The sequence below is a fragment of the Rhincodon typus genome, chromosome 16 (assembly GCF_021869965.1).
Source record: "Rhincodon typus isolate 14 chromosome 16, sRhiTyp1.1, whole genome shotgun sequence".
NCBI classification, from domain to species: Eukaryota; Metazoa; Chordata; class Chondrichthyes; order Orectolobiformes; family Rhincodontidae; genus Rhincodon; species Rhincodon typus.
In genome coordinates this window covers 56,291,178-56,311,712 of record NC_063347.1, presented here as the reverse complement: position 1 = coordinate 56,311,712, position 20,535 = coordinate 56,291,178, and the positions used below count along the sequence as shown (strand labels likewise).

The 20,535-nt window shown below is 41.6% G+C and overlaps 1 protein-coding gene across 1 annotated transcript in view; it reads left to right on the top strand.

The window, feature by feature from the left end:
• The window catches only part of dnah1 (dynein, axonemal, heavy chain 1), a 395,000-nt gene that overhangs the window by 250,444 nt on the left and 124,021 nt on the right, over nt 1-20,535 (top strand). Inside the window, exons 48-53 of the mRNA XM_048606524.1 lie at nt 3,101-3,331; nt 7,198-7,394; nt 12,330-12,465; nt 15,173-15,381; nt 18,935-19,106; nt 19,204-19,395. Coding sequence (XP_048462481.1) covers nt 3,101-3,331; nt 7,198-7,394; nt 12,330-12,465; nt 15,173-15,381; nt 18,935-19,106; nt 19,204-19,395 — 1,137 coding nt within the window. The remainder of the gene's footprint in view (nt 1-3,100; nt 3,332-7,197; nt 7,395-12,329; nt 12,466-15,172; nt 15,382-18,934; nt 19,107-19,203; nt 19,396-20,535) is intronic.

Below are 20,535 nucleotides of genomic sequence, written 5' to 3'. Positions count from 1 at the left end.
GGGGAGTTGCTTGAACCGAGAATTTTCTGGAAGCTTACCTGGGTTAATGCCAAATAGCCAGTACATGGTTGGGAGGTGGGGTTAGGTGGTAGAAGTAATGCACCAGTCTCTTGCCTGATATAAGTGAGAACCACTTAGGAAATCAGGCCTTTCAAAGGCAAACCACCTGGCAGGAGCCTGAGATGTGCTCATCATGACAGGGATGCTCACCAGTATTATTTAAATTAAATTTAAACAGTTGCAGAGAAGTAAAGGAGCGGATTGGGAGGCAGATACTGGAAAGGTGCAGAAGTCACAGGGTTGTAGTCATGGGTGACTTCAACTTTCCAAATATTGATTGGAAACATTTTAGTTGTAATAGTTTAGATGGAGCGGATTTTGTCCAGGGCGTTCAGGAAGGATTCCTGACACAGTATGTAGATAGACCAACATGAGGAGAGGCCACTTTGGATTTGGTGCTTGGCAATGAATTGGGCGAAGTGTTGGACCTGTTGGTAGGAGAGCATTTTTGCAGTAGTGATCATAACTCTGTTACTTTTACAATAGTCACGGAAAAGGATAGGTACATACAGCAGGGTAAGGTTTATAATTGGGGAAAGGGTAATTATAATTCTGTTAGGCAAGAACTGGGTAACATAAATTGGGAACAGATGCTGTCAGGGAAGAGCACTATTGAAATGTGGAGATTGTTTAAGGAATGCATACTGCGTGTGCTCGATATGTTTGTCCCTAGCAGGCAGGGAAGATGCGGTCGAGTGAGGGAGCCTTGGTTCTCAAGAGAGGTCGAACGACTGGTTAAGAGGAAGAAGGATGCTTATGTAAGATTTAGGAAACAAGGAACGGAAAAGCCTCGAGAGGGATACAAGTTATCCAGGAAGGAGCTGAAGAAAGAGCTTAGAAGAGCTATAAGGTGCCATGAGAAAACCTTGGCAGATAGGATCAAGGAAAACTTCAAGGCTTTTTACACGTACGTGAGGAATAAGAGAACGACCAGAGAAAGGGTAGGGCTGATCAAGGATTGTAAAGGGAATTTGTGCATGGAGCCTAAAGAGATAGGAGAGGTCTTTAATGAATACTTTTCTTCGGTATTCACAACTGAGAGGGACCTAGTTGTAGAGGAGGACAGTGTGAAACAGGCCAGTAGGCTAGAGAAGGTCGATGTTAGTAAGGAAGATGTGCTAGGAATTTTGAGGAAGTTGAAGATAGATAAGTCCCCCGGGCCTGATGGGATTTATCCAAGGATTCTGTGGGAAGCTAGGGAAGAGATCGCAGGGCCTTTGGCAATGATTTTTTCATCCTCACTGTCCATGGGTATAGTGCCGGAAGATTGGAGAGAGGCAAACGTCATTCCCTTGTTCAAAAAAGGGAATAGGGATAACCCCAGAAATTACAGGCCAGTTAGTCTTACATCAGTGGTGGGCAAATTATTGGAAAGGGCTCTAAGAGATAGGATTTATGATCACTTGGAAAGGCACAGTTTGATTCGTGATAGTCAGAATGGATTTGTGAGGGGTAGATCATGCCTCACAAACCTTATTGAATTCTTTGAAGAGGTGACCAAACACGTGGATGAAGGTAGAGCAGTGGATGTGGTATACATGGATTTAAGTAAGGCGTTCGATAAGGTTCCCCACGGTAGGCTCATGCAGAAGGTAAGGAGGTATGGGATAGGGGGAAATGTGGCAGATTGGATTCAGAATTGGCTGACCCTTAGAAGACAAAGGGTGGTAGTGGATGGAAAATATTCAACATGGTGCTCAGTTACAAGTGGTGTACCACAAGGATCTGTTCTGGGTCATCTTCTATTTGTGATTTTTGCAAGTGATTTGGATGAAGGAGTGGAAGGGTGGATTAGCAAGTTCGCGGACGATACAAAGGTGGGTCACGTTGTGGACAGTGCGGAGGGCTGTTCTAGGTTACAAAGGTACATTGACAGGATGCAGAGCTGGGCTGAGAAGTGGCAGATGGAATTTAACCCTGAAAAGTGTGAGGTGACTCATTTTGGAAGGACAAACTTGAAAGCAGAATACAGGGTTAACGGAAAGATTCTTGGCAGTGTGGAGGAGCAGAGGGATCTTGGGGTTCATGTTCACAGTTCCCTGAATGCTGCCACCCAGGTGGATAGATTTGTTAAGAAGGCGTATGGTGTGTTAGCTTTCATTAATAGAGGGATTGAGCTCAAGTGCCGTGAAGTTATGCTCCAGCTATGCAAAAGCCAGGTTTGGCCACTGGAGCGTTGTGTCCAGTTCTGGTCACCTCATTACAGGAAAGATGTGGAAGCGTTGGAAAAGGTGCAGAGGAGATTTACCAGGATGTTGCCTGGAATGGAGGGAAGGTCTTACGAGGAAAGGTTGAGAGAGCTAGGGCTTTTCTCTTTAGAACGAGGAAGGATGAGAGGTGACTTGATAGAGGTGTACAAAATGATCAGAGGTATAGATAGAGTGGACAGCCAGAGACTTTTTCCTAGGGTGGAGGTAGCTATTACGAGGGGGGATAGTTTTAAAGTGAGTGGAGGTAGATACAGGGGAGACGTCAGAGGTAGGTTCTTTACTCAGAGTAGTAGGGGCGTGGAATGCATTGCTGGAGAGGGTAGTGGAGTTGGCCTCATTAGGGGCATTTAAGCGGCTGTTAGATAAACATATGGATGATAGTATAAGGTAGGGGTGGAGGTTAGATAGACCTTAGGATTAGGGTAAAAGTTCGGCACAACATCGTGGGCTGAAGGGCCTGTACTGTGCTGTACTGTTCTATGTTCTAAATAATCTTCTCAGCCTCTGTGATCAAATTAGGCTCGCACTTAAAGGTGGGCTTGACATCAGGAGATAGATAGATCTACTATGATTGGAGTTCATAAAATGCTTGATACCTCATGTCTGAGTGAACCCCTAAACTCAAGTTTTTAAATATGTCTTACATGTGCAAAACACATTACATGACCTAACTCCTTTTACCAATGATCACAGCACATGAAATACACAAAATGAAAAGGCCCTCATTAATTTTCCTAAGGAGATCATTAATTCCTTGAAGCTCACTGTGTGACTGGGACACATGCTCTGTGTTTTGTACTGTCTTCTTATTCGTTCATTTTTTATTTTAGACAAAAGTTCTGTTGCTGAGACTGTGGTACCATGAGAGCTGCCGTGTGTTCAAAGACAGACTGGTAAATGACACTGACCGCAACTGGTTCGAATATCTGACACACAGTATGCTTTCAGAATTGGGCACAAGTTTTGAAGAAGTTGCCCCACAACTGCCTGTTCTTTATGGGGACTTTATGGCAATTGGATCAGAAACCAGGATCTACCAATTTATTGACAACATGGAGAAGGTGAGTTTGTACTCTGTGCTTAAACTATTGCTGTAGTTAATACTTCGTTGTCAGTTGGTAGAACACAAATGAACTCTGCCTAGGAACAAGAAGCGAAGTTCTGCATTATCCCTATCAAATAAGATATGTGCCATAAGATTAGGACTGCTATTTAGCTACATGAGGAAAATTAGACTCAAGCTCCAATTTTGTCAGTTCTAAATTGTGGTGATTTTCTTACAAACCAACTTCATAACTGTTGTCTTTTGGATTGGCCTTTTCAGGCATAGTTCTGATAATACCACTCATAAACTGAATCTTCCAGTGAGGAACAGAGCCCAACAAAACATGATCTCAAGCCCAGATTGTGTTGCATTAGTTGACATCAGCAAGATGATAGTGGGCCATGAGAAATAGCCAACACTGTTCATCTAGGAAGGAGCAAGAAGAGTTCTGAATTCTTAAATCTATCCAGTCAGTTCTACTAAAAAGAGTTCCAGTGGGTGAGATTGTGATTGAACATTTACAGAGTCAATTATCTTGTCATCTCTCACTGTTTGGACCCATAAATATAGTTGATCTGCTGGATTACGTGCTGAGATCACCGAAGCACCCAAAGACATTAATTCTACATAGATCAGTTGTATTTACGTGAGCATAGATGAGTGCTGACTATCAGATACAATACTCCTAGTTCAATCATGTCCTTCTAACACTAGTACATGCACTAAATATTACTGGAAAGCAGCCATGAGAGGTGGTAGATTTAGCTAAAAGGCAAGATGTCAGATTCTGTTAATGATACCAAGAGTAATTATCTCAGCAGAATGCATCAGTTACAGCACAGCTTATGATTCATGACAAAATACATAGCCCTGATATTAGTTTCTTGTGATTGGTTCGCTCACTGAGCTGGTTTGTTAGTTCACAGACGTTTCATTGCCCCGCTGGGTAACATCATTGGTGCAGCCTCCAATGATGTGCTGTTGTGTTTTCTCACCCTGGTATTTAAACTCTGGTGTCCGTTAGAGTTGATTACCTCATTTCCGGTTTTTCTTCGCAGTGGTGCATATATAGGGTCTACTTCGACGTGTTTTATTGATGGCCTTCTTGGTGGAGAACCAGGCCTCTAGAAATTCCCATGCTGGTCTCTGTTTGACCTGTCCTAGGATCTTGATGTTGTCCCAATCGAACTGGAGGTTCTCCTTATCCGTGTGAATAGAGACGAGTGAGTATTGGTTGGTGTTCATGTATTCTTCTGGCCAGCATAATCCTACCAGCAGACAAAGGGCACATGACAGTAATACTAACCAAATAGGATTACCTCACTAAAGCACAGATGCTACTAGCAGACACGAATACATACTGGAAAGTGCAAATAGATCCAACACTGCAACTGGGTATTAAAATAATCAACACACTAACGAGACCAGACAAATCAAAGCAGATTACCTAAAAATGAAACCTGAAGAGACAAACAGCCGCCAATTCTACAGCCTTCCAAAGATGCACAACCTGGAAGAACCCCTCAGATCCATAGTTTCTTTCCCAGGCATACCAACACACAAGTTAGCCAAGGAATTACAACGAAGCCTAAAGCACCTTGTCAGCAAGTCACCCCACTCAATCCACTCAGCCCAGGAGTTCCTCAAAGACTTAAGAATAGACGAGGATGAGACCATGGTGTCCTTTGACATTACCACCCGATTCACTTCGATTGACATACCACTGGCAAGAGAAACACTAGCAACACTACTTAAAGAATGAGACCCAAGTGACACCATCTCCACAGCCAACATACTGAAATTGCTGGACTTATGTCTCACGACTCACTTTACCTTTAATGGCCAAATCTATGAACAAATCAACGGGACATCCGTGGGATCACCTATCACCAGACTAAAAGCAGAAACAGTGATGCAGAGACTCGAAAGCATGGCCCTTCCACAGATCCAATCTAAACTATGGATCCGATATGTGGATGACACTTTCATCATCATCAAACGGACTAAATTAAAGGAGACACGTCAACTAATAAACAACACTCTCACTGGCATCAAATTCACCAGGGAAGAAGAAAAGAATGAACAGCTCCCATTCTTGGATGTCATGGTAGAACGTAGGGCCAACAGGGAATTTCTGATGAAGGTACACAGAAAGGCCACACACATGGATCAAGTCCTGAATTGCAACAGTAACCATGCCAACACCCACAAACAAAGCTGCGTGAAAACACTATTTAAACGAGCGACAATACACTGCAGCAACCCGGAACTATGCCAAACGAAGAAGCATACCTCTACCAAGTATTTAAGGACAACAGATACCCGAACAGCTGGGTCCGACGATGCCTGTCACACAAACAACAGCAGGAAGATACAATACGCCCTGACACACTCGTCACATTACCATACATCAAGAGCATTACCGAACTGACCACAAGACTCCTAAGACCATTGGGCATCAGAGTGGCGCACAGACCTATGTCAACCCTACACCAACTGCTAACTCAAACCAAAGACCCCTTACCCACTATGGACAGAACCAACGTGATATAGAAGATTCCATGCAAGGACTGCGACAAACATTACATTAGACAGACAGGAAGGAAACTGGCCACAAGGATACCTGAACACCAACTAGCATCAAAAAGGCACAACCAGTGTTCCATTCACACAGACAAGGAGAACCACCAGTTCGATTGGGACAACATCAAGATCCTAGGACAGGTCAAACAGAGACAAGCACGGGAATTTCTAGAGGCCTGGTTCTCCACCAAGAAGGCCATCAGTAAAAGTGTCAAATTAGCCCCGATATATACACCACTGCAAAGAAAAACCGGAAATGAGGTAATCAACTCTAATGGACCCCAGAGTTTAATTACCAGGCAGAAAAACACAACAGTGCTTCATCGGAGGCTACACTGACGATGTTACCGAACAGGGTAATGAAACATCTGCAAACTAATGAACCAGCTCGGTGAGCGAACCAACCACAGCATCCACGACCCAAGCTACAAATTGACTCAAGAACCGTAGATTTGTTTCTTACCAGCGCTGAGGTATATGTGGCATGCAGCACATCCAAAGTGTACGGTGCCCGACCAAAGCCTCCTTTGATGTGCACATTTAGGTTACTAGTGAGGACCAACCCCTGCCAGAGATTTAAGCCTGAAGGGAATAGCTACTGCAGCAGACATTCTGGCAGTTGTCCAAAACAGCATCTGAAATGTCTCCAGACCTGAGGACCCAATGAGCCTCTGAAGAAAAGAACACCAGTTACCTTTTATGGACCTAGTTGACCTTGACATCTTCAGACTGATACATGATCATCTGTGGGATTACTTAACAGGGTCTTTGGATCGAAGTTGCAGTTGGGTCCTATTCACATCATTTCAAGGCTATTATAATATTTGCACCAGTTATGGGTCCAAGTGCTTAGCCCCTCTACCTAATTTGAAAATTCTATGACAGAATGAAAGAGGGCCACTAATCTGACATTATGTGCCTTTGTCTCTTTCTCTCTAAGCACATGGGAACAGGACATTCTCAAGCAGCAGAAGAAATGAATCTTTGGGCCTATATCTTCTACTGATGTCGATTAAGTTTTTTTTAGTTGTATCACCTCTGTCCCCCAGCCTCCACACCCTCCAAAATTACATGGCTCATAGGACACAGAAAAGACCTGCCTAAGTCAGTCAGTTCAATTTGCAAATCACGCAACAATGTTGATATGTTCAACTGCAAGAGCAATTTAAGCAATAGTGCTGAAGTTAGCCACATGAAGACAAACTTTTTTGACAATTGTATAATTGCTATATGTCTCTTATCTAATTCATAAACTAAAGAAGACACAGTATAATCAAAGTTTCTCTTTGGTCCTCGCAGTTGGTGCATGTTATTGAGGAATACATGGATGACTTCAATCAGACAAGCACTAGCAAGCTGAAGATTGTTCTCTTCATGGATGCCATCCAACATATTTGTAGAATCAGCAGGATTCTTCGGCAACCAATGGGCAATGCTCTGCTACTGGGAGTTGGGGGTAGTGGCAGACAGTCCCTAACAAGATTAGCATCACATATGTAAGTAGGAATATGTTATATCTACCCACTAGCAATAAACTATAGTCTTTTATGTAATTTCTTTAAACAGGCGAAGTTATACTTTTGGACTGTTTGTTATTTTACACAAACTGAACAGTGGCATTCTACGAAACTACAAATTTGAAATGGTTTCTAGTTGTGGCTCAGTTATTAATTCAGTTAACTGTAGCCTCAAGACAGTAGATTCATGTCCCATTCAGAATCCCTATAGTGCAAGGAGAGGCCATTTGACCCATCAAATCTGCACTGACCCTCCTAAGAGCATCCAACCCAGGCCTACCCACCCCACTCTATCCCCCATAATCCCACATTTACCATCCCACCTAGCCTGCACATCCCTGGACACTATGGGCAATTTAGCATGGCTACCCCACCTAACCTGCACATTTTTGGACTGTGGGAGGAAACCGGAGCACTTGGTGAAAATCCACACAATCATCAGGAGAACATGCAAACTCCACACAGACAGTCGCCCAAGGCGAGAATCAAACGCAGGTCCCTGGTGCTGTGAGGCAGGAGGTGCTAAACACTGTGCTGCTCCAGAGATTTGAACACAGAATTCAGGCTGATACTGCCATGTTGTTGCTCTGCTGGAGAGCCTGACTTCCAGATGAATCATTAAATCAAAGCCTGTTTCTTTGCAAAGTCTCTTATGGCACAATGGTAGTGTCCCTACTTCTGAGCCAGGAAGCCTGGGTTCAAGTCACAGTTGCTCCAGTGGTATGTAGTGACATCTCTAAACAGGTTGATTATAAATGTTAGATATATTTTTAACCTGAGAATCTTAAGTAAAGGAGCGACTAGTTGGGTGGAATTTAATACAGAGTACCAGAGGTAAGTTTGGAGGTGCACGAGCCATGTGATCAATTATAAAGGTTTGGGGTAGAGACTCCACAGTCCTCTGATTAAATCCAGGGAGGGAAGTCTTTGGGAGGCTTCTTGTTTTGAAGCCAACTGAAGCCCCAACTTTTCCTCAAATGTCTAAAATCTACAAGTTATCACTTGTATATCCTACTAATTAAAATTAAATCCATTCTGAAGAGAGCTACATTTTACAATCTGGAGATGCCTCCATGGACCATGATATTACAAACTACAACATACCCTTGATTTCTTCCCTTCTAAAAGTGTTTGGAGGCAGGATTTCTGCAACTGGGGCTTTGCCACAATTTGGCTAAGCTAGAGATCTTTTCTGTACCCTTGAAAATTCCAGAGCAAAATTGACATTTCAGACCTTTTGTCAAAATTGGAGTAAGTTATAAATGTAGCTTTTAAGCTAGCATTGAGACTGGAAAAGGAGCAAGATAGGAACAGAGAAAAAGGGAATGTCAATGATGGGATGGAAGGCAGGAGAGATTAAATAACTAAAAGGGAATGATGAGTCAAGAGGAGTTGTAAAAGGGAATAGCAGAACCATTACCAAAAGCTGCCATTTGAGAAAATGAGGGCACTGATTCCAATCTGAAATTTTTGAACCTTGTACTGAGTCCAGAAGTGTGTGAAGTGCCAAGTGATAGAGTCATAGAATCATAGAATCATGCAGCATGGAAACAGACTGTTTGGTCCAAGTCGTCCATGCCGACCAGATATCCCAATCTGACCTAGTCCCATTTGCCGGCATTTGGCCCATATCCCTCTAACCTCTTCCTATTCATATACCCATCCAGATACCTTTTAAATGTGATCATTGTTCCTGCCTCCACCACTTCCTCTGGCAGCTTGTTCCATACATGCACCACCCTCTGCATGAAAAAATTACCCCTCAGGTCCTTTTTAAATTTTTACACTCTCACCTTAAACCTATGCCCTCTAGTTTTGGACACTTCCGCCCTAGGAAAAAGACCTTGGCTATTCAACCTACCCATGTCCCTCTTGATTTTATAAATCTCTATCAAAGCACCCCTCAGCCTCCAACACCCACGGTAAAAAGCCCCAGCCTATTCAGTCTATAATTCAAACCCTCCAGTCTCAGCAATATCCTTGTAAATCTTTTCTGCACCCTCTCAAGTTTAACAACATCCTTCCTATAGTAGAGTGACTAGAATTGTACTCAGTATCCTAAAAGTGGCCACACCAATGTATTGTACAGCTACAATATGATGTCCCAACTCCTATACTCCTATACTATTCTGACCAATGAAATCAAGCGAGCCAAACACCTTTGTCACCACCCTGTGTGACTGCGACTCTACTTTCAAGGAACTATGCACTTGCACTCCTAGGTCTCTTTCTTCGGCAACACTTCCCATTTCCCTACTATAAACTGTATAAGTCCTGCCCTGATTTGCCTTACCAAAGTGCAACACCTCACATTTATCTAAATTAAACTCCATTTGCCACTCCTGGGTCATTGGCCCATCTGATCAAGGTCCCATTGTACTCTAAGATAACCTTCTTCACTGTCCACTGCACCAACTATTTTGATGTCATCTGCAAGCTTACTCGCTATACCTCACATTCACATCCAAATCATTTATATAAATGACAAAAAGCAGTAGACCCAGCACTGATCTTTGTGGCACACCGCTGGTTATAGGCCTCAAGCCCGAAAAGCAATCCTCTAGCACTCCCCTCTGTTTCCTACCTTCAAGTGAATTTTGTATCCAATTAGCGAGATCACCCTGCATCCCATGTGATCTAACCTTACTAACCAGTCAACCATTGCAGAACCTGGACAAATGCTTGCATACAGACAATGTCTACCATTCTGCCTTCATCAGTCTTCTTTGTCACCTCTTCAAAAAACTCAATCAAGTTAGTGAGACATAATTTGTATGCACAAAGCCATGTTCACAACCCATATTCAGTCCTTGCCTTTCCAAATGCATGTAAATCTTGTCACTCAGATTCCCTTCAAACAATTTACCCACCACTGACGTAAGACTCACCGGTCTATAGTTCCCTGGCTTTTCTTTCCCACTTTTCTTAAACAATGGCACCGCATGAACTAACCTCCAGACTTCCAGCACCTCATCCGTGGCTGTCAATGATACAAATATCTCAGCAAGTCGAAACATAACATACTGTTGCTTAAATTTATATTAAGCATCATGGTGTAGGAGGCTGAGTAAGGAGAGGTTAAAGTGCGAGTGAGGCAAAAAATTATAATGATTAGCGATTAGAAGCTCAGAGTCATAACTGGAAACTGAATGGGGATATGCTGCTAACTAGTAATCCAATCTATGTTCGGCATCCATAGCATAGAGCAAGCATATAACAAGTACAATGTACTAAATTGAATAGCTTTTTCACCTAGAAGAAGTGTTTAGGTTTCTGGATAGTGAGAATGGAGGATTTAAAGGGATAATTGCATACTTGCATAGATAAGTGCTGTGAAAAGAGAAGGGACTATTGGAATGGTAGAGAAGTGGACCAGGATGTTGTGGTTGTACTAGCCCCTTTGGAATGCTGAAAGGAGAGGATACCATAAGATATATTTGATTTTGGCATCAACGTACTCAAAATGATAATACGTTGAATGTAAAAACTAGAGAGATGGAACACAAGAATGTTACGATGCTGGGTGAATAGGGGAGGGATAAAAGCAGAAATCAAGTGAACATTGTGTTGTGCTCTAGTAGGATCTGGCAGGAATGCCTAAGACAAAGGAACAGGTGATGATTACATGTTAATTGAGGGACAATTGGGTGAGTATTTGACTGGATGTGTTTATACAGGGAACAACTGGATCTTGGAAAGAAGCAAGCCGTGCTGGGTTGGTATACTAAGAGATAGGAGGCCACAAAGAGATGGTGGGCAATAACTTTTCTTCTGTCATCAGCTGTATGTGATGATTCAGTGATTTCGCTTGTACCTCCTCTAGAACCATCTTTTGTTTATTTATTATCTCGTTATCTTTTCCTTTTGCCTAACACAATCATTGCTTTTGTCTGACTTCCACTTTACCATAATCTTCCTTTTGTACTTTCCTAAATTTGTCATTTCCATTAAGGCAAAAGATGAAATACAATAAAGTAGTATAAATATTTAATAATTAAATATGTACTATAAACTGCATTACATTCAAAAGCATTCCTACTCATGAAAGCCCATTGAAAATATTTAAACCCTTCAAGTACTTAATCCTTTATAAAAACAAACAGACTTGCATTTATACCTGTACATTCAACACTGCTACCTTAGAGGTAGATGTTTATTGATAACTCATCTCCATTGACTTGGTTCAAATCTCAACAATAAATGAGTAAATGAGAGTCTCATGAATATACATTTGTGCTCCTAGTTGACTGCAGGTTTCACTGTTATGTAATTAGAACCAGCATATGCCCTCAATGTAGCCTAAAGATACTTTTTAAATATTCTCTTTTACTGTTTATCATTTTTTATTTTACTGTATTCCCTTCCATGGACTATTGAGCTATTGGATTTTTTTCTCCTGCAGAGTGAGACAAAAACACCATAGTGACAGAGCTAGGTCTGTAATGAAAAGATCCTATTATACTGCTAGCATTGTAGTTATAATGAGGTGTTTGGGATAGCACGACGTTAATGATGCTCCTTTAATTTTCTTGAAAATGTATGGAATTTTTCTGAGGCAGAAGTATGTTAGTTCAAATGTTACATAAGGGGCTTTTGAAAATCTAGGTCTACCTAGAAACCAGAGTTTATACATGTGATATAACTTGGATTATACTGGGACATCTTTATGGATGGTGCTAGCCAGTATTAAGTCTACAATCAGCCAGATATTTATTTCACAGCCTCCTTAGCCTACTATTCCCTCAGGGTATTTATGCAGCTCATTTATTATTATATATGTACTCTCACTGAACCTATCTGAAGGTTAAACCCTTTGAATCTAATTGAAAGCAAAATTGTGCATTTGCCAACCTGAGAAATGTAAAAATCCTTCTATTCAGTAATTTTTAAAAGTATCCATTTTTTTTCTCACAGGGCTGAATTTGAGTGTTTTCAAATTGAACTTGCTAAAAATTACGGGACAGTAGAATGGAGAGAAGATATCAAAGGGATCCTGATGAAAGCGGGAATACAGTACCAACAGCTCACCTTTCTTTTTGTAGACACGCAGGTACCTCTCTACAACAGCTGTATTTACTGACCCTGCAATTTCGTAGGGTGTACTCACCACACATACTTACTCCCTTCCACCACTGGACTGCCCTGTTTGTTTTCTCTTCCTGCCCTTGCTGCTTGCCTCCCTCATTGTCTGCTACCCACCATTGCTGCCTCCTCTCTCCTACTCCTCAATTCCTCCTTCACCTGTTCCATCTACTTAATGCTTCTTCCTGTTATCTTCATGACTCATGCCCTTCTCATTGCCCATCTCTAACTAAATAAGAGCCCATGGTGTTAGGGGCAAGGTACTGGCATTGATAGAGAATTGGCTGACTGGTAGAAGACAGAGCGTAGGTCTTTTTCAGGATGGCAGCCGATGACGATTGGAATTCCAATAGGGGTCCATCTTGGGACCACAACTATTCAAGTTGTATATTAATGATCGGAACGAAGGACGGGGCATTGTTGCTAAGTTTTAAGATGAAACAAAGATAGCTGAAGCGCCAAGTCGCGTTGAGGAAGTGGGGAGGCTACAGAAAGACTTGAACAGGCTAGGAGAGTGGGCAAAGAGTGGCAGATGGATTACAAAGTGGGAAAGTGTGAGGTTACACACTTTGGTAGGAAGAGTAGAGACGTAGACTATTTTCTAAATGGGGAAAGGCTTTGGAAATCTGAACACGAAGGGCCTTCAGAGACCTAGTTCATGATTCTCTTAAAGTTAACATGCAGGTTCAGCTGGCAGTTAGGAAGACAAATGCAATATTAACATTCATTTCAAGAGGGCTAGAATACAAGTGCAGAGATGCATTAATAAGGCTGTATAATGTAGTGGTCAGAAAGCATTTGGAATATTGTGAGCAGTTTTTGGCCCTGTATCGAAGGAAGAATGTGCTGGTGTTAGATGGAGGTTTACAAGAATGATCCTGTGGATAAAGGGCTTGTCACATGAGGAATGGATGAGGACTCTGGTTCTGTACTCAATGGAGTTTAGAAGGATCAAGAGGATCTGACTGAAACTTATAGAATACTGAGAGACCTGGATAAAGTCCATGTGGAGAAGATGTTTCCACTAATTGGAAAGACTAGGACCCAAGGGTACAGCCTTAGATTGAAGGAATGACTCTTTAGAACTGAGATGAGAAGGAATTTCTTCAGTCAGAGGATGGTTAATCTGTGGAATTCATTGCTGGAGAGGGCTGTGGAGGCCAAAGCAACAAAAGAAGTGACATCCTTTCTCGTGTTCCTTTCTCAGGCTAATGCCTTGACCAATCAGGGTCAATCTGCCTTGTTTAAAATTTAAACAAAGCTTGGCAGTTGACTGCGGTCATCATCATCATCATCTAACTGGTGCATTCTACGTTGCAGCGTCTGTAGTAATCAGAGCCCACTTGCCAAACAATCTGCACTGTTGTCTCATACAGCATAAATGTTGCCTTCCCTTCACTTTGGTATTGTCCTAACGAATTCAAGATGAAAGTTTTCGATAAAATGTCTTTTTTTCAGCAATAATGAGGTTCAGTGCTACAAAAGACTATTTATAATAAATATAATTATACACAAAGTATATGTGATTAGAGAAAATTGTCCCAACAGCAGTTCTCCTTGAATGATTGGCTAATTAAATAATTAATCGAAATCAAAGTTATTGACTAGAAGATTTTACTCTTGTGTCTGTATTTCAACACACCAGTGAAACAAGTTACATTAGTGTGTTGGTAAGCAAAAATTGCAAACAGTCATTTCTAGCTTAGTATCTGTTAAAGACTAAATTACCTTTGTACAGCTTCTTACCTTGTGGTTCCAAATTTATCCAAAAATGTAGAAAGTATTTTAGAACATAGAACATAGAACATTACAGCGCAGTACAGGCCCTTCAGCCCTCGATGTTGCGCCGACCTGTGAAACCAATCTGAAGCCCATCTAACCTAAACTATTCCATTATCATCCATATGTTTATCCAATGACCATTTAAATGCCCTTAAAGTTGGCGAGTCTACTACTTTTGCAGGCAGGGCATTCCACGCCCTTACTACTCTCTGAGTAAAGAACCTACCTCTGACATCTGTCCTATATCTATCACCCCTCAATTTAAAGCTATGTCCCCTCACGCTAGCCATCACCATCCGAGGAAAAAGGCTCCCACTGTCCACCCTATCTAATCCTCTGATCATCTTGTATGTCTCTATTAAGTCATCTCTTAACCTTCTCCTCTCTAACGAAAACAGCCTCAAGTCCCTCAGCCTTTCCTCATAAGACCTTCCCTCCATACCAGGCAACATCCTGGTAAATCTCCTCTGCACCCTTTCCAATGCTTCCACATCCTTCCTATAATACGTGACCAGAACTGTACGCAATACTCCAAGTACAGCTGCAACATGACCTCATGGCTCCGAAACTCAATCCCTCTACCAATAAAACCTAACATACCGTACGCCTTCTTAACAATGCTATCAACCTGCGTGGCAACTTTCAGTGATCTATGCAACTTTATCTTAGGAACGTATCTAGAGCTTTGCTGAATTCCTCCAGAGAATCATTGATAAAATAGAAAGCACAAGTACTGAATTTGAGAATTTTAAGCATTCATACAATTATATTAGCAACTCATTTCTCAATAGTAACTCAAGTCAAGTGGATTTAAAAGTCATAACTATTAATATGATTTTAAAACAACTTTTGACAGGTAACAAAGTCAACTTTTGTCATTTGTTTTTCCTCAGATCAAAGATGAATCATTTTTAGAGGATGTAAACAACATCTTGAATTCAGGAGATGTTCCAAATTTATACAGCTTTGATGAGCAAGAGGAAATCTTCAATGCAATGAAACCAGTTGTTCAGGACCTAGGGCAGCAGCCAACCAAGGCCAATATGATGGCTGCATACACAAAACGAGTACGCAATAATGTTCATACTGTGCTGTGCATGAGGTAAGTTTTCCTGCTTATAAATTCCAAACCAGATTGTTCCCATCACTAAGTTTCAAAATGCCTGCATTGAGTGACAACCAAGTTCATTCCTCCTGATTAACCTTTTGTATTCTTCTTTTCATTATTATGTCAAGCTCTATACATTCACTTTCCCAGCAGATATCAAGCTGTTTCTTCAAAGAAATGTAGATAGATTTTGATCAGTAGATAGTTATTGACCTGCTTTGCAGAGAAGAAGTAACTGTCTCAGCTGAACAATAGTGTTTGGTGTGGTAAACGGGCCATGACATCTTTTTGGGACCTACTGATGTAATTTATTTAAAGGGATCCTCCTCAATTAGCTAATTAATGAGCTCAGCAAGCAACTTTAGTGTCTAATATCATGCAGAAAAAGAACAAAAGAAATCAAGCTTTTCACTTCAGTGATGCAACTAAGCCTAGGGTTAATGCTCTGAGAGTTTTCTGGTTGTAAACCAGTAAAACCAGCCTTTTCACCAAGCTCTCAGCTAATCAAGGACTTCATTTTATGATTGTTTGGGTCCTTGTCAAAAGGAAAGTGAGAGACAAGTCTAAAAACAGACAATAAAATTAATATTTAAAACTATATGTTAAATAAAATAGAGGAACAGCAAAATACAAACAATAATAATTTATAAAATACAAGCGTAAAAATAGAAAACTGAATTTACGAGAGCAAATAGGATGGTGAATAAAGAAAAATGACAGCAAAAATAAAGGCTTTAAAATTAAACAGCGTAACATCAGCACTAAATGATCATATGAAAAATTACAGAATGAACAGTAATTTGTTATTATTTTTGTTCCGAGAAATCAAACTGAGCAGATGTTTGAGAGGGTGTTTGATGATGCCATTGTGTGAAATATATGATGAGGGGAAAGATTCTGCAATGAAATTCTAAAATACAGAGTGCTGCTTTCATTAAAACTGCTGGTTTCAAACAAATGCATTGTGTTCATTCAACAATATTACAGGCATAAGTTCAAAGTGTTTAGACAAAACTTTTTAATATTTAGTTTAGCAAAGAAGTATAATATACAAAATAATATTACAGCAATGAAATTACATCTGACATTCAAATAGAATAATTGCTGAAGAAATTTTAGGGTGGCAGTGCATGAACTGAACTTTTAGAAAATAAAACTGACTTGTTCAAGGTTAAGAAGGCAATCCTTGCAGCTGTCTGCTTTAATTCCATTGGGCCCCAAAATAATTCAGGGTATTCCAACCATGTTGATTGGCACTGGCCAGAGCTGAGGACCCCTTGAGCTCGGGATCACCTTGTACGCAGTGTCAGGGCCAATGTCTATTCTCTAACAATCAACAATGCCTAGGATTGTTTGCACTATGGAATAGTTGCATACTGGTAAGATTATAGTAATCCAGAGACTTGGACATATGCTGCAGAAATATGAGTTCAAATTCCACTATGGCTGCTAAAGGAATTTGAACCCAATACAATTGATTAACTAGCTATAAAAAGCTAGGTTGACTTTGGTAACTATGAAACCAGATTGTAGTAAAATCCTAGACAACAAGGTGCAGGGCTGGATGAACACAGCAGGCCAAGCAGCATCATAGGAGCAGAAAATCCTGCCTGGTACACTAATGTCCTCTTAAGGAAAATCATCCACTTACACATTAAACCCAATTAAGTAGGCAGCACAGTGTTATAAGAGTTTGGAGGGGATGCTCTTCAGGGTCCTCAACATTGGTATTGAATCCCATAAAGGGATATCAGGTCAAACAAGGAAACTTCCTGCTGATTACCACCAACTGTCTCCCTCAACTGATGATTCAGAATTCCTTGAGGTTGAATACCACATGAAAAAAGCACTGAGGATAACAAATGCACTGAGGATAACAAAAGCACTGAGGATAACAAGTATACTCTGTGTGGGGAACTTCAATACCCCTTGCCAAGAGTTTCTTGGCAGAACATTACTGGCTGAACTGGCCAAGTCCTGAAGAACATTATCTGCCAAAGTGAGCCTGTGATAAGTGGCGTGAAACCAAAATGAGAGAAGAAAACTACATGGTTTTGTCCTCACTCGTCTACCTGTCACAGATGAATTTGTCCATGGCTGTCTTAGTAGAAGTGACCACCAGAAAGTCTTTATGAAAGTGAAGTCCCACCTTCACACTAAAGTCTCAATCCATTGTGTTTGTCTAAATGGGATTGATTCAAAACAGACCTAGCAGCTCAAAATTGCACATCAATGAGGCATTGTGAGGCACTTGAAGCAACAGAATTGTTCTCCACCACAATCAGTAATTTTATTGCCTTGCATATCCCTTACTCCCTTATTGCCATCAAACCAGGAAACCAACACAGGTTTCACTAACTTGCCTAGGAGAACATTCCTGGATCAGTGCTAGGTGCACATAAGAAGTAGGTGTGGACCTCATGGAGCTACAAAACATGAGTATATGTTTGTTAAACAGCAAAAGCAGTTCACTATAGACAGAGCTAAGTGATCCCAAAGTTAAAAAAAAATCAGGTCAGAACTCTGCAGTCTGGCAACATCCAGTTGTGAGTGGTGGTTGACAATTGAACAACTAAGGGCAGGAAGAGACTCCATGAATATCCTCCTTAATGATGGCAGAACGCAGCAAGTTAGTGCAAAATACAAAATTAAAGCATTTGCAACCATCTTCAGCCAGAAGTGCTCAATAGGTGATTCATTTTTACCTCTTCTTTAGGTCCCTGACATGACAAATGCCACTCCATATGATATCAAGGAATGACTGACTGCACTGGATACAGCCAAGACTGCAAAGGAACTAGCCATATCCAAAGTCAAACTGTTCCAGTATAAGTACAACACTTGCATCTAATTGACAAAGTTCAAAATGTCCATAAAATGCAGGGCAAATTCAAACCAAACAGTCAATTTCACCACCTATGCTCAGTTTTCCTGAGGTGAATCACCTCCAGAACTAATTATATCCTTCGACCAAACATAGACCAAAGACCCAAATTCCAAATGTAAGATGAGAGTAACTCCCCAAAGCACCATAGAACCAGAAAACCTTAGAAAAGATACAGCACAGACAAAGGCAATTCAGCACACGTATCTGGACTGGCTGAATAAACTAACTGCCCATTCAAATACCACTTACCAGCACCTGTAGCCTTGCAAATTACAGCTTTTCAGGTGCAAATCCATTACTTTTTTTCAATGAGTTGAGGGTTTCTCTGTTGCTTTTCTATTGTTTTTATTCTTTCATGGGATGTGAGATTAGCTGCCTTTGGTGACAGTGAACCATTGCAATCCCCTTGGTGTAGGTGCATCTAGGAATGTTTCTCCGTCAAGCAGTATTAACTTGTGATTGAATTTTACCTCTATAAGTATTGACATTGAGCTAAGCCAGAAAACAAGAATGTTTTCAAAGTAGCCTATCAAATCTACAATTTGGTTAAATCACACTCCATGATTGTGTAATTAACTAAAATGCTGCATAGCTAAATGTTACTTGTGATATTTTTGTGAGTAATTCTCATCAAAACCTGCTATGTTTTCATGTCCTCAGTCCAATTGGAGAAATATTCAGGGCTCGTCTGCGCCAGTTCCCATCTCTTGTGACATGCTGTACCATTGATTGGTTTAATGAATGGCCAACTGAAGCACTCATGTCTGTTGCGAATACTTACCTAGGGGAGCTGCCAGAGCTCGAATCCAGGCCAGGCATCATGACTGCACTGGTGAGATTTCAATTGCTAGGCTCTTCAAAATAATGGTCTACAGTTTCTTTTGTCAATCTGCATGCAAAACTGAGCTTTCTTCATTTCTTCCCTGAAGGTCAAAATGTGTGTCTATATTCACCAAACAGTCGCAAAGAAATCCCTGCAGTATCAGGCAGAGCTTTCCAGATACAACTACATCACACCCAAGAGCTATCTGGACTTGCTTAGCCTCTTCTCTGTGCTGATCGATATAAAGATACAAATGCTAAGAACTGACAGAAACAGGATGAAAGGTGGCCTGGACAAGGTGGTACTCTCTGCTGGTTGGTTTTGGTAATTTTAGAGTCCCAAAGAACAGCAAGTCTCTAGGTTTGTTTCATCATTTCTGCTAAGTTAGCTCTTCACAGCAGGTTGGTAGTAAGCATGCTTGCTTGCAGGATGCCACACAGGAGGGTACCCAGAAATGCATGCTAGTATATCTTCCATGGACCCCAACTGCAAGTGAAGCTTTTAATTCAGATGTTGCACTCCAGCATGAAGACGTGTAAGACCAGACACAACAGAAACCCTGATAAGGGACAACAAGGTGCAGGGCTGGATGAACACAGCAGGCCAAGCAGCATCATAGGAGCAGAGAGGCTGACGTTTCGGGCCTAGACCCTTCATCAGAAAAGGGGGAGAGGAAGGGGGTTTTGAAATAAATAGGGAGAGAGTGGGAGGCGGATAGAAGAGGGATAGAGGAGAGGATAGGTGGAGAGGAAACAAACAGGTCGAAGAGGCGGGGATGGGGCCAGGAAACGTGAGTGTAGGTAGGGAGTTAGGAAGGGGATAGGTCAGTCCAGGGAGGACGGACAGGTCAAGGGGGCGGGATGAGGTTGGTCGGTAGGAGATGGAGGTGCGGCTTGAGGTGGGAGGAGGGGATAGGTGGGAGGAAGAACAGGTTAGGGAGGCAGGGAAGAGTTGGACTGGTTTTGGGATGCGGTAGGGGGAGGGGAGATTTTGAAACTTGTGAAATCCACATTGATACCATTGGGCTGCAGGGTTCCCAAGCGGAATATGAGTTGCTGTTCCTGCAACCTTCGGGTGGCATCGTTGTGGCACTGCAGGAGGCCCAGGATGGACATGTCGTCTGAGGAATGGGAGGGGGAGTTGAAATGGTTCGCGACTGGGAGGTGCAGTTGTTTGTTGCGAACCGAGCGTAGGTGTTCTGCAAAGCGGTCCCCGAGTCTCCGCTTGGTTTCCCCGATGTAGAGGAAGCCACACCGGGTACAGCGGATGCAGTATACCACATTGGCCTGAGACCCCTGTCCAATGGCCCAGCTGGTGTGGGCCTCTAGCTTTAAACCAGGTAAATTATTAGTTCCATGATGTATAAGACAAAAAATCTGGTCACAAACAGTGCAAGATTGTAAGACATAGGAAAAGAAGTAGGCCATTCAGCCCATCA